The 12,573-nt window shown below is 35.2% G+C and overlaps 1 protein-coding gene across 1 annotated transcript in view; it reads right to left on the bottom strand.

Moving 5' to 3' along the window:
* The window catches only part of RPS6KA3 (ribosomal protein S6 kinase A3), a 76,805-nt gene that overhangs the window by 6,123 nt on the left and 58,109 nt on the right, over nt 1-12,573 (bottom strand). Inside the window, exons 15-20 of the mRNA XM_051794881.1 lie at nt 10,889-11,014; nt 8,969-9,058; nt 4,512-4,670; nt 1,246-1,407; nt 975-1,051; nt 73-190 (exon numbers count right to left, since the gene is read on the bottom strand). Of these exons, the coding sequence (XP_051650841.1) occupies nt 73-190; nt 975-1,051; nt 1,246-1,407; nt 4,512-4,670; nt 8,969-9,058; nt 10,889-11,014 (732 nt within the window). The remainder of the gene's footprint in view (nt 1-72; nt 191-974; nt 1,052-1,245; nt 1,408-4,511; nt 4,671-8,968; nt 9,059-10,888; nt 11,015-12,573) is intronic.

Genomic DNA, 12,573 nt, shown 5'->3' with positions numbered 1-12,573 from the left:
TATACATTATGAGCAACATGTTATATTGCTATCCATTCCTGATCCCCCAAAGGACAAAGGAAATATACTTGCCTTAGCTGTGTCTGAAACAGTGTTCCAATAACCACCACTGAGAGAGAACTTTCCACTACCTATTCGGGCCAAAATCTCCTCTGGGGTGTCATCAGGACCATTTGCAAAAGGAGTGTAGCTATTTAACCAAACAATTTCAATGTTAATAAACTTCCATAACCCGGACCTCAATAGGTATTATAAATCTGATTGTAAGATTCAGTGAGTTCAGCATAATTACAGGCAACAGACAGTCAAACAGTTGTAAAAAGAAATTATTCTTAACACATTAAAATACATGGCACTGACTACAGAACTGTTCTTACTGCATGTATTCTCTGTTGGGTCTGAAAAGCAGATTTTTCCACCAAAGTGGCAACCTTAATAAGCCAGCACAAAAAGATAAATCTAGTTGCTATTGCATCTGCCAAATATCTTTTGAACCTGTGGTACTATATTTTAATTTATTATTCATCATCTTTTCTACAATTCATTTCCATTGCATATAAAATGCTTTTCTATCACACATTATATCCTAACTGCATCACTTCAAACTATTCAGTGGCTCAATTTTGCACACAATCAGGCTTTAATGCATTTCAATTTTATTTGCAACATATATTTTCTTCAACATATATGCTGCTTAATCTTCTAATTTTCACGAGACAATAGGATCTTGGTCCTAAATCACCTTTAACCAGAAATTAAACATCTAAAATGGATGAGATGTTAGAAGCAAAGAATTTTTCACATCAGTCCCTCCAAATCTGGATTCTACTAAAGACAAAGCATATTCTCAACCCCAAAGTGAAGATTAATCAGTGCTTTGATAGAAACATCTGCAACAGTGGACCTACATTTATTATTCTTTTTTTAATATTGGTTTGCTATTCTACAGCAAAGCAAACTAAAATTACCCTTACCCAGTGAGCATGGTATAAAGCAGAACACCAAGGCTCCATATGTCACATGCAGCATCATAACCTTGCCTCTTTAAAACCTGAGGGAGACAAATTTTTTTTTTTCTGAGAAACCTGCTCAGAAATGCTTTGATTATGCCATAAAAATAGTAAGATTTCAAATTTTTAGTGTTTACAAAGAGATTCTACTTGTTATGCAAGAACAAAAAAAATATCTAACTAGCAAAAATTCCATTAAGATAAATCAAGGCACATAAGCTATCCTGGTATTTACCTCTGGTGCAACAAAATTTGCTGTGTAACATGGTGTCATCAGAAGACCATTTTCCGCCCGCAGTTGTTTTGCAAAGCCAAAATCACAAATTCGAATTGATTCTGGATTACCAGATTCATCAACATAAAGAATATTGCTAGGCTTCAGGTCTCTGTGAACAACCTGAAAAAATAAAACAAACTGCTAAATACAATAAGCTAAACACATGAAAAACTTCCTATTATAATTCGCAATTCTGCTACTTAATTTCACCTTGGGCCATCACCTGCAGGGTTCTGATGCTTAGTGGTGTCTGGAATGCTACAATTCTAACTTGGAAACTCTTAACTATAAAACACGCTCCAAACATCCCACACCCCCAATTTATTTGTAGAGAGAGTTCCAGATGTCTTGTTCTAATGGCTGAATCACAAAATTCCTTTTAAACATGCATACTGACAAGGCTCTTTAAATCAGACCCTTTGCCTAGTTTGTCTTTTGGAGTTATGGGCGTCTGTAATGACTGGTTATATTTTCTTCACAAGACAAATTAGCCTAAAGCCTCCAGAGTCTGCTCTCTGTAAAGGAAAGGGTATATACAGCTCTAAAACAGTAGGGGGGATCTAAATGTCCTCCTTTAAATATTTAAATAGAACATGAAGGCCTCTATCTTCCTGATTGTCCTGGGTGTTTTATTAATAATAAACACAGCTTTTCATGGTTAAATCTGAACAGAAGAGACTGTGGTGAAATCTTTAAAGAAGGTAATCACGTTGGAATGAGAAGATACTCTTAAATTCCTGCAAGGAAGAGAAGTGCAGAAAGCAGAAGTTCTACACACTCCTCCAAGGCGAGCAGCGTTTCAGGGAAGTAAATAATATAAGGCTAACAAGTGAAAGAGCGCAGAGGGTCTTGCACATTGCAAAGCCATTTAACACACAGTCTATTTAGAAGAGACTTTTTCAGCCTGCAAATACTTTGCAATTCTCAGATTTAACAAAACAGATGCTTAAAATTATGGAAACAAGCACTTTGTAAGCCAAAATATACAAATGATATTAAAGAATTTGACTTGGAACAGTACATGTCAAGGGGAACATCCTGGCTTTAGATGTCAGTGTATGAGAGAATCTTGTCCTGATAACCCTTTGTTTTTGGTGTTCAAATAGATGAGAAACCTTTTTCTCTAACTAATGAGTGAAACATCCTTTACTGCTCCAAGAGGCAGAAGAAAAAAAATAAAAATCATAGTTTTATTCTCATTGATGCTTCAAGGTTTTTTTTTAAAAATAGATTCTAAAAGGGGTAGAAAGGAAAAAGTGGGCAATAGAAGCAGCACAGATCTGGGGATCTGGCAGTTTCTAGAATCAGTCTGCTTGAGTTTTATGCTTTTTTTGGAAGAAGGGGAAGCAATTCTCAAGTAGGGGGAAGAGTAACAGTCTAGTTCAAATACAAATGCTAATTCCCAAGCAATCAAAATGTTTATGTCAAATAATAAATAAAATACCTTCCTGTATTAAGCTGTTTTCTCAAAGTTAAATTTTGAAAATATTTAGAAATATAATTTTTTAAAAAAATATGTCAGATTGTTTAGGTTATTTTGATATTTTGTACAGAAATAAAATTTTATTTAGAGCAACAAAAGAGAGCAAAACAATGTGCAGGACCTTTCAGTTCTTTATTTCTTAGCATCATGTTTTTGACTAGCAGTCTCAATTATTTACCAGCATGCAAAATTTTGCTGCTCCAAGATGACATGGTACTTCTTGTTTATCCTTATGATGATGTCTATTGTGCCAATCTTTAATTGCTATATGCTTTTAGAATGCTTTGGGTGAGAGATGGATGAAGAAGATTTCCTTACTTAGCTAGTTTTTCAGTTCAAAAGTACTATGAATGTCCATGAGGAAACTCCTTCTGGGAAGGGTTGTGGAGACTGCACACAGATTCAGAGTCTGTCAAACCAGATATTACATAATACCATATTCAAATGAGCTCCTCTGGTGTCCAAAGGAGTTACAACAGGAAAATCCACTGAAGACAGGAAGGACTCTTCCAGGCAAAAATTAGACTACAGAAGTGCTCACTGTTTACACATGTGGCTTTCTTTCACGTGGAGATGTACTTAACATAAGACCTGAAAACTTCCAAAAGCCAAAATTGCAAAGTGCAGGTGGTCTAATAGAAGTTAAAATGCCAATATTTACAGAGGTCTACAGTAAAGAAACAAAGGCTCCTAAAATCCCTTACTTGATGCAAGGACACTGGGCCTCTTTTGGCCCCATTTTGCAAGAACGAACCAAGTTATGATTTGTTATTCTGTTATCTGTATTTCCATACAGAATGTATCAAGGTTTGTTCATAATTCCCAGGGATGCTGCTGGCCAAGGATTCTAGTCCTGGGCATACAGACTCAAATGAAACCACACACATGAGCAAGTGATTCAGAAAGTTATGAATCATAGAGTAAGATAACAGATAACTCTGACCGTAACTTTTCTGGAATAACAGCTTCCAGAAATGTCAGTGTGTGCTGAATTGTTATTTGTTACTTAAAATGATTCGAGTACTACGTGTTCCAAAGCATCTTTCCTTGGGTAATAACATTACGTATCAGCAACCTGACTTTTCCTTGCACCCCTACTTTCTGTTTTTTCTCTATTCCCTTTTTCTTCTTTACTTAAAAATGCAACACGACTTGTCATTCTTGCCATGCAATTGTCACACTGGCCTTCTCTATATTTGAACTACTTCCTCTGTTTCCAGACTAATTTCCCAAAGTGTCAATTTTCTGTCTCCTAACAGTCTACTACAACTTCCTGACCCTATGGCACAGGAGTTACAAGTCATAAACAGCGTTCTTCAAAACCAAGAAGTCAAAGAAATTACAAGTGCGATAGGTGGAAAATAAATTTTCAGAGTCTTTCACAGGATGAGATTGAAATTACATGAGGTCCTATGGGTAAGCAAAAGAACTGGTCCTAGCACCTCTTCCTGGACTTTCTTCCTCTCATATCCTCTCTGTTAGCCATTATCTGCATATTCCACAGAACTGCTGACAGACTACATGAAGAACAACAGAAACAGTTGCATCATCTCAGTTATTTGAACACATACACAGGTGATAAGGAATGTTTTGATTTCAACATGAATTCCTGCTGCAGTGTAATGGTTTACAAAGAATTACTTAATTACTACACAGAAGAATGTACCAAGATATAACTTCATGCTTCTGAAAGAGAAGAATATTAACAACTATAAACATTTTGTCCGAGATGAAAACTTACCCCTTGTGCATGGAGATATTCCACCGTTTTTGTTATTGTGAACAGAACAGCACTGGCTTCTCGCTCGGAGAAAAATTTCTGCCTAAGAATTTTATCCAGCAGCTCTCCTCCTTTCATCAGTTCTGTTACTACATATACATATTTTCCATCATCATACACCTGCAAAAAGTACATAAACATGTAAACTTCAAAATGTTTATTCTCTGCTGTCTTCCTGTGAAACACTCAGAGATAGTGAAGGTGTGTCCACAAGCTGTTTTCTTCAATTATTTTCCCCATATTTCTCAACCCACACACTATCCAAACATGGTTCATCTTCAGAAATGAACACAAAACCTCCTACAAAAAGGCAGTACAGTAATGAAATAACATAAAAATACTGGCATGTAAGTGCTTAAAGACAAAAAAGGATGATTAACATATAGTTTTCCCCCAATAGTTTTACTAAAAGAAAATTAAACTAGACATGAGAGAAATTAAGTAGTAGAAAATGGAAGCTAGTCTAATTAAGGCAAAACCAGAGCCAATTCTAGCAGCAATTATTGCACCAAATTACAAATATGAACAGAGATCATTTCAACTGAACAGTGAGCCAGAAAAAAAATAGAAAAAATAAATGGAAGTTTACCTCAAATAGCCTCCATGAACACTGAAGTGAATCCATACAAAGCACATAAAACCTATATCGAAGTCTAAAATTTATAGAATATGCTTATTTTAGCCCTTACTTCTAGTTCTGGAAAATGGCTTAATTTTTGCATGGCTTTTATCTTCCAGGAAAGCAGCGGGTGGGAACTATTTATATTATCACCAGGGGGCGCTACAGACTGAGCGATACCAAACCACGTTTTAAGGAATATACTTGAGCATTTCATTTCACTTGCACTTCCATAGAACGGTGGACCTTAAAGATCCTTTTGTTCCAATCTCCCTGCCATGGGCAGGGATACCTTTCACTACACCAGGTTGCTCAAAGCCCCATCCAACCTGGCCTTGGCTCAGCTCAAACCACCCATCCAGAAGTGGTTCCTGCTTTGGTGAAAACTTTTACAGGCTCTGTTCCCTATTATCATTTCAACCTATCTTTTTATGGTGATGCTGCAATTATTTTCTTCAGTAAAACATTTGAAATTAGAACTAATTTAAGTAGAAACAATTATCCAAGTTGTAGTAAAATAAATTTGGGAATAGATATCAGCTAAATAACAGAGAAGAGGAAAATAAGTTTTCATCCCAACCTGGGAAATATATGCTACTAAAGTTCTAAGCTTCAAAATTTTTGTGCTCTTAACTATACTAAAAGGATTTATTTTCTCACCAAATTAAAAAAAAAAAAGAGGAAGAATGTTAAAGAAATAATTCTGCAGGTTTTACAAGCTTATGATCTTAAGGAGAGGAAGACATGATGAGTTTCTGTGTTATCATTTAACAGAAATTTTCCCCCATGAAATATAAATGACTGATCATCTGAATGTGTTTGTAGTAAGACTTTAAACATTGCACAGTATTGAAAAGCAGAATTATCTAATTCTAGGTACTAAACTGGATACTTTTTAATAGGCATGCTTTCGGTAATCCTAGTATAACATAAGGAAATAAGCTTATTTCATTTGACAGACAGAGCAGACACACCTCAGTACTGCTGAAGGCATTCAAGCAAAATTTGCATTTGGTTACTATTTTATCTGCTAGTCCTGTTTGCCTGCCAAAAAAAGCCCACAAATAACTCACCCCAAACAAACCATTCCCCTCGCCCCCATGCCTCTGATGGTATTATCAACCTAGTTGTTTGCACTGAATAAATACTGTTGAAGTTTTCTTCACAGTCAGGTGCACAGTATTATGCTAAGATCATAAATGTGACCCTACTTTTTAAATTAACTCTGGGCACAAGCCAAAGATCAGTTGGTTTGTCTTCTCTACCAGGCAAGGTGGAAGAAACTATAGTGAGAAACAAATGTAGGCACATAAAATTTAATGGAAAAAGAAAACAAGGTTCTTGCAAAGTGAAGTAAGATTTTACATACATATAGTGAGGGTTTTTTTTAACTCATAAATAAGCACTTGGACAGGGAGACTGGATATGTTGTTTCAAGTTTCTAAAATGCTTTGGAAAAGATTCTTCAAGCGATGCTTTAAATAACTCAAAACAGTACAAAAGTTCTGCTACAGCACAGTAACTAATACATTAAAATACATACATATAATGGTTTGGCACAGGAAGTTTCTAGGTAATGTTTTGTTGGAAGCTGTGTGCTTCCTCTGTTCTTACACTGTTTCCCTAGGCATCCACTAATGGCCTCTGTCAGAGGCAGGATATTGGATAAGAAGGACATCTGAGTTAGCACAATATAGCTTCTTCTTTTGTTTATATACTGTGTAACTGAAAAAGACCACTGATAACCATCAGAAGGAAAACCCCCAGAGGACTGTGCACTGCAGAAATAATTTGGTCTTTTGAATATCCATTGTTTCAATTCAAACACCTTCAGAATTAAATAACATAAAAAGGCTGAACAAGAATTAAAATTTCCATCTTAAGCTAAATTCAAGTATTACTGCATTTCTTCTTGAAATAGAAGAAAAGAAAGAAACTATTTCTTGCAGGATAATTATTTCCAAAGACAGGCACTTAAATGCTGAAATGTTTTATTTTGCTATTTCAGATTAGAAGCATTTAAGTTTTGATGTGGAACTGAATGAAAAACTGAGCAAATCAACAATGAGTTTTTTTTTTATAATAGGACATGGTGCTCGAGTTTGAGACCTGAAGGAAAAACACTCCTTATTGTCCCCTCTGAAAGTTGCAATAGCACACCACTGTATTGTGGGATATGCAAGCAATCTGCCCCATGGACCTACCGATTTAGGACAATGAAAACTTAATGCTAAATTCTTACAATATTGGATATTATACAAGTTTCTATTGTATATGAATCCTATACTTCTTCCCTTACACTGGACATCCATGATGTCTGCTTGGGGAACTGATCTGAAGCTGAAGTGAGTGAGAATTACAGCCTGCTGTCTTTCTCTGTAGGCTTAAGGCTTTTTTTTTTTTTTGTAGTCTCCTATTTGTGTATTGCTGTTGCTGTGCATGAAAGACAGTTCCTGCTGAAAGATGACTGATGATGATAAAAAATTAATTACCAAGTAAAATAATTCAGCATATATGGCAACTGTTCAAGGCTGACTGGATTTCTCTGTTCTCAGTGTAAAATATTCATAAAGCTAAAGTTCAGGAAAGTGCCCACATTCTTATGTTTGTCTTCCCACTTAAATAACATAACCTCTATTATGACTTAAAGTAACACACGAGCCAACATGCAGCACTAAAAGCAACATGATTGCTGATGCAGGTTCTGTTTAGTACAGTTGCTTTATTGGCAATGGCATGAAGCAGAACAGAAAGTGGGATTGTAATTATGGTATCCAGCCTGCAGCAAGATAAATTCCATGGTGGGCTCCCTTGTATATCTGCCTTATTTTGTTCATCCAAGAAAGGGCCAAACTATATGATATTGATAAGGTGAAGACAGATTGTAGTAGAAGAACTTCATGCAGAGTTCTCTAGTGCTCATCTCCACAGTATTAATGAGCTATTGTTTTAATGACTTCAAAATGTCTGACAATCGCCCTTCAGCTGAGCTCAGCTTCCAGGAAACGGTTTGCTGTTTTGCTTGAGGTTTTGTTTGGGGAACCAGAATATTTTCCTGCAGTCTAACAAAGTCATTAAGCATATGCCTTTTTAATTTTTAATCCTCTTCAATGAATAATCAAGCAGAGAAAGACAATTTTCCTTTTCTGTTAGATCATCAGAATCTACTGTTCACTATGAAAAACCTCTACCTCCCGACTTATGGTATTCCTTGCTTTTTATGGTCAAAGCATTTCTATGGTCAGAGCAAATAGCAAAGAAAAAATAGCTAGATAGTGTTCCATACAAAGACCAGACAAAGATACTAGGTAAAAAAGACTGACAGCCATGGATATGGAAAGATTTTGTCTACTACTGAGTAATACTTGCTACTCTCCATGAAAATTACCTCAGGTACTGTGCTAACAGTGAATCCTTAGTTATATAATAATGTACATTAAAATTGCTTTTGATTAATGTAGACAAAAGCAGATTCAAAGTTAACTAAGTAATAAAAAAACCCTTGCTTGTTCCTTTAAAAATACAGCCAATGTCAAATGACATATTTTTGTGCTAGCATTTATGAAGGATGAATTATTTGACTCTTTAGGATTATGCTGTACCAAAACATCAGCGTCTTTAAAAGAAAACATGTCTGTAAAAAACTGGATACTGTTGAATAAATTGCATTGGGACATTGTTTTATTTTTAAATACTGAAAAACATGAACACAAATCTAAAATGTCGTTTGTCATCTCTCAAATTAGAAAGTGATACACGATTATAATACACTAAAGGATGTCTCTAAAACACCACTTACATCTTTTAGGGTAATAATATTTGGATGCTGTCCATAGCGCAGCAGGATTTCAATCTCCTCTGTTGGATCTCTTTTACTCTTGTCAATAATCTGTAAGAGCAAATAGATACATAAGCATAATTCTTTTTGTGAATATTATACAGTGTAACACCTTGGGGTGCTTACTGGCATAAACAGTTAAACAATATTTATTGTTGTACAGGGCATGGATTATAACCCAAATCCAGTTTGTTAAATTGGAAAGCAAGGCAAAGCAAAAAATGTTGGAAAAAGTGAAAAAAAATCTCTGTTGAAAAGCATTTTGGAAGATAAGTGATCTGATCCCTTTGGCTGTGATAAATAATGCAAAGCTTTTTAGTAGATAAGTCCTCAGTCACCTATTATTTAATAAAATAGGAAGTTCCTAATTCAACATGATATATTGGTTTGATTATGTTAATGAACTGATTTTCACAGTGCTAATCTCAAACAAATATTTGGTGCAGCAAAAGATAAAGCAGGAGAGTAAGAGAATAAAAAAATTAGAAAAAGTAAAAATTTCTCAAAGTTAACTCAAACAAGCATTCATTATGAAAGTCCATTTGAATCTCTGGAGATTTGCTACAAGGCTCTGAAGTTCTCCCTGTGTAAACAAGAAAAATATTGTTTTGCCCTACTTAGAAAGTATTCTTCATTTTTTTCCTCTCCTGAACTGTAGAATTTCTTATAACATCTTCTCCATCTCTGTCCTACCCCTTCATCTTATGCCCTTACTGCTACAGCCCCATCCTAACACATCAGACACTGATCACCTTATGCCTTTTGTCATGATTCCTTGAGGAAAAAAATGCCTTAACAGAGGCAATAGAAAAAGTGAGGCAATCTTCACAATAAGTGTTGTAGCTGAGGGAATTCACAGCTACACCAATACTTTCTTCTAATTTCAAAAAATTACTTCAAATTGAAAGCACAGAAATCAAATCTGTTCCTGGCCAGAACCAGAATGAAGATATGTATTTAACTACCAAATTGAAACTGGAAGGTCTCCAGGAGGCAATCTACATATAAGGATACAGCAAAACATAATTCATCTTCACATTTTACATAATTAAGTAGTAAGCTCTTCAGCAATTAAAAAAGAGAACTGTCTCACGGTACAGGATTTAAAGACTGCTTTTATTTTTCCACTTAGAAAATCTGCTAATCCATACTTCTGCTTTCATAGTAACCATTCAGTCCCACAAGGTTATACAGAAAGACAAAAAAACTTGTAATTGCAGTTCTGGGAAATCTTCTGATTTCAACTAAGAATTTAATGCCTTCAAAGAAGTGTTAAGAAAGCCCAACAGAATAACATAATAACAACATAAAAAATCTTATTGAAAACTAGGAAGCAAAAATAAAGAGCTGAAGTTTATTCTGGAAGTTGTACCAGACTTAATTCTTGCAACAAACGTGGGTAGAGCCCTTCCCAAATCTTCGTTCGTGAAGCCCAGCCATGATGATGACCAGACTTAACACTGTTACGAATGCCTTACCCACCTGAGAATTTATGAATTTACTTTGGAAGCAAAAAACCCATATATAACTATGTTTGAATACATCTATAAAGAAATGATAAAAGGTCATGAAAGCTTTTTGCAGTACATTTCCTCCTAGAAGCAGTCTTGCAGCTCCTATCAGTTGCCATAATGATATAGGTCATTCAAGGACTAAAAATTGCTTTTCCCCACCCAAAATAGCCTATAGATAACAAAAGCCATAGAAATTCTATATATCTCTCAGTATCTATTCTATTTGGTTGACTAGTATAGTTCACAGTTGCATATAATATTTTTTTATATTAAAAAATTATCTTAATCTCTATGTTCTCTATGGCAAATAAATTAAAGATGCCCAATGCTAAAATCTGAAAAGTGTGGTTTATAACAAAGTCATTACCTTTACAGCATATTCCATGTTTGAAGCTTTATGAATACATCTCTTGCAGATAGAGTAAGACCCAACTCCGATATCTTCCTTTACTTCATATCCATCAGTAAACTGAATGCTGTTTCTGTGCAACTGCTACCAAAATAACATTATCAATTGATGAATATTCTTAATATGTAACTGATCTTTTCATTAAAATAAGCTTTTTAAAATTCCTATTGATTTGCTTCAAACTTTCAACTGATGACTGTACAACGTCAAAGTGGTTTAAAGAGCCACTACCTTCTGTTCAAAATTAGTGTGGGGTAAATTATAAATTAGATATATTGTAAATAATACTCACTGTATTTTAGAAACTGACAGAGTTATTTTTCTGAGTACTGACTTACTGAAGATAGAATCTCCAAACCAAAGAAAAACAGAAGACTTCAAGATAAAATAGTGATACAACAATGGTAAAGAAGTATCACTGTTTCTGTTATCTGAATAGATAGATGAATGCCAGCTGGAGAATTCAGACATACTGAATAGAATATAATTAAATGGAATTACATGGAGTGGCAGTCAAAAAATCCTTTCACAGAAATAAAAAGTTGAAAGAAGGACAAGTGTTCACTCTTGTAAGGGAAGGAAATGGTGTTCTAGTGTAAGGAGTTTGTGCAAAGGATGCAAAGCATTTGCAGGAAACCATCTGGGTATCCTGCAGCACAGAAAAGAGGAAATAGAGTGAGGAAGCGGTTGAGGGGCACAGAGGAAAGGCATCAGAGAAACAGACCTTTACAAGAGAAGGAAACCATACACAAAGAGAAATAATTTCATCCACAAAACTATGGGGGAAAGAAGCAGCACAGAAAAGCTTGCAGACACTTTTAGCAAGATACCAGGACCAGAAATAATTCTATGCATATATCAAATCAGACAGCTTCATGAGAATGAAAGAGGGTATAAACTTGTATTTTCAAAATTTTATTACACATGAAACAGTAACATGTAGAAAAAAGCAAGTTGAGACTATTCTAAACATAATGAGAATGTTAACGAAATATAAGAGCTATGCATGTTCTGAATAGATTGTGGGTTTTTTTAATTTCTCAGACATTTTCAAAATAACTGTGGAGTGCAAAATACAAATAAACCCAATCATACAGCACACCTTTTTATTTCCTACCCACATTAGGAAGTTTTAAACACAATTTAGATTACCAGTTGGTTTTCATGACTCAGTAATTAGAATTTTTAAAGCAGAAAGACAAAGTAGAAAAACAATTTTTGCAGAGGTCTTCCAGTTTTCTCTCCTGTCCGTGCATCTGCTTTTGTCCCTGCTAGTTGTAAGCTCTCCAGTGTATTTTGGAACGACCTCAGCCTCATAAGGAGGCAAGGCAAGCCTCTTCCCCATTCTAGCAAAAGGCTCACCTTTCTTGTCTCACAGAAAACTGCACCTTCCCAAAGGTCTGTTGTGCAAAACTAAGCAGCACTGGCAATAGCAGAATATTTAAGAATAGCAACTGCATTAGGCTATTATTAGAAGTGACAACCTCACAATTATATGGGAGACTGTACTGGAGTCATTCTAATACTTCAAGGAAGCGAAAGCTTGAGTATGTACTGTAACACTGACTTGTCTGATACACTGAAATCAGTCACAAAATAGCACAGATCAGCAAATTAACTTAAAGTGGCTTGGGAGGGACATG

Source organism: Manacus candei, unplaced genomic scaffold, assembly GCF_025592945.1.
Source record: "Manacus candei isolate 608988 ecotype Guabito, Panama unplaced genomic scaffold, ASM2559294v1 h1tg000041l, whole genome shotgun sequence".
Taxonomy (NCBI): domain Eukaryota; kingdom Metazoa; phylum Chordata; class Aves; order Passeriformes; family Pipridae; genus Manacus; species Manacus candei.
The sequence above is the reverse complement of the archived record's forward strand: the minus strand, read 5'-3'. Positions and strand labels throughout refer to the sequence as shown.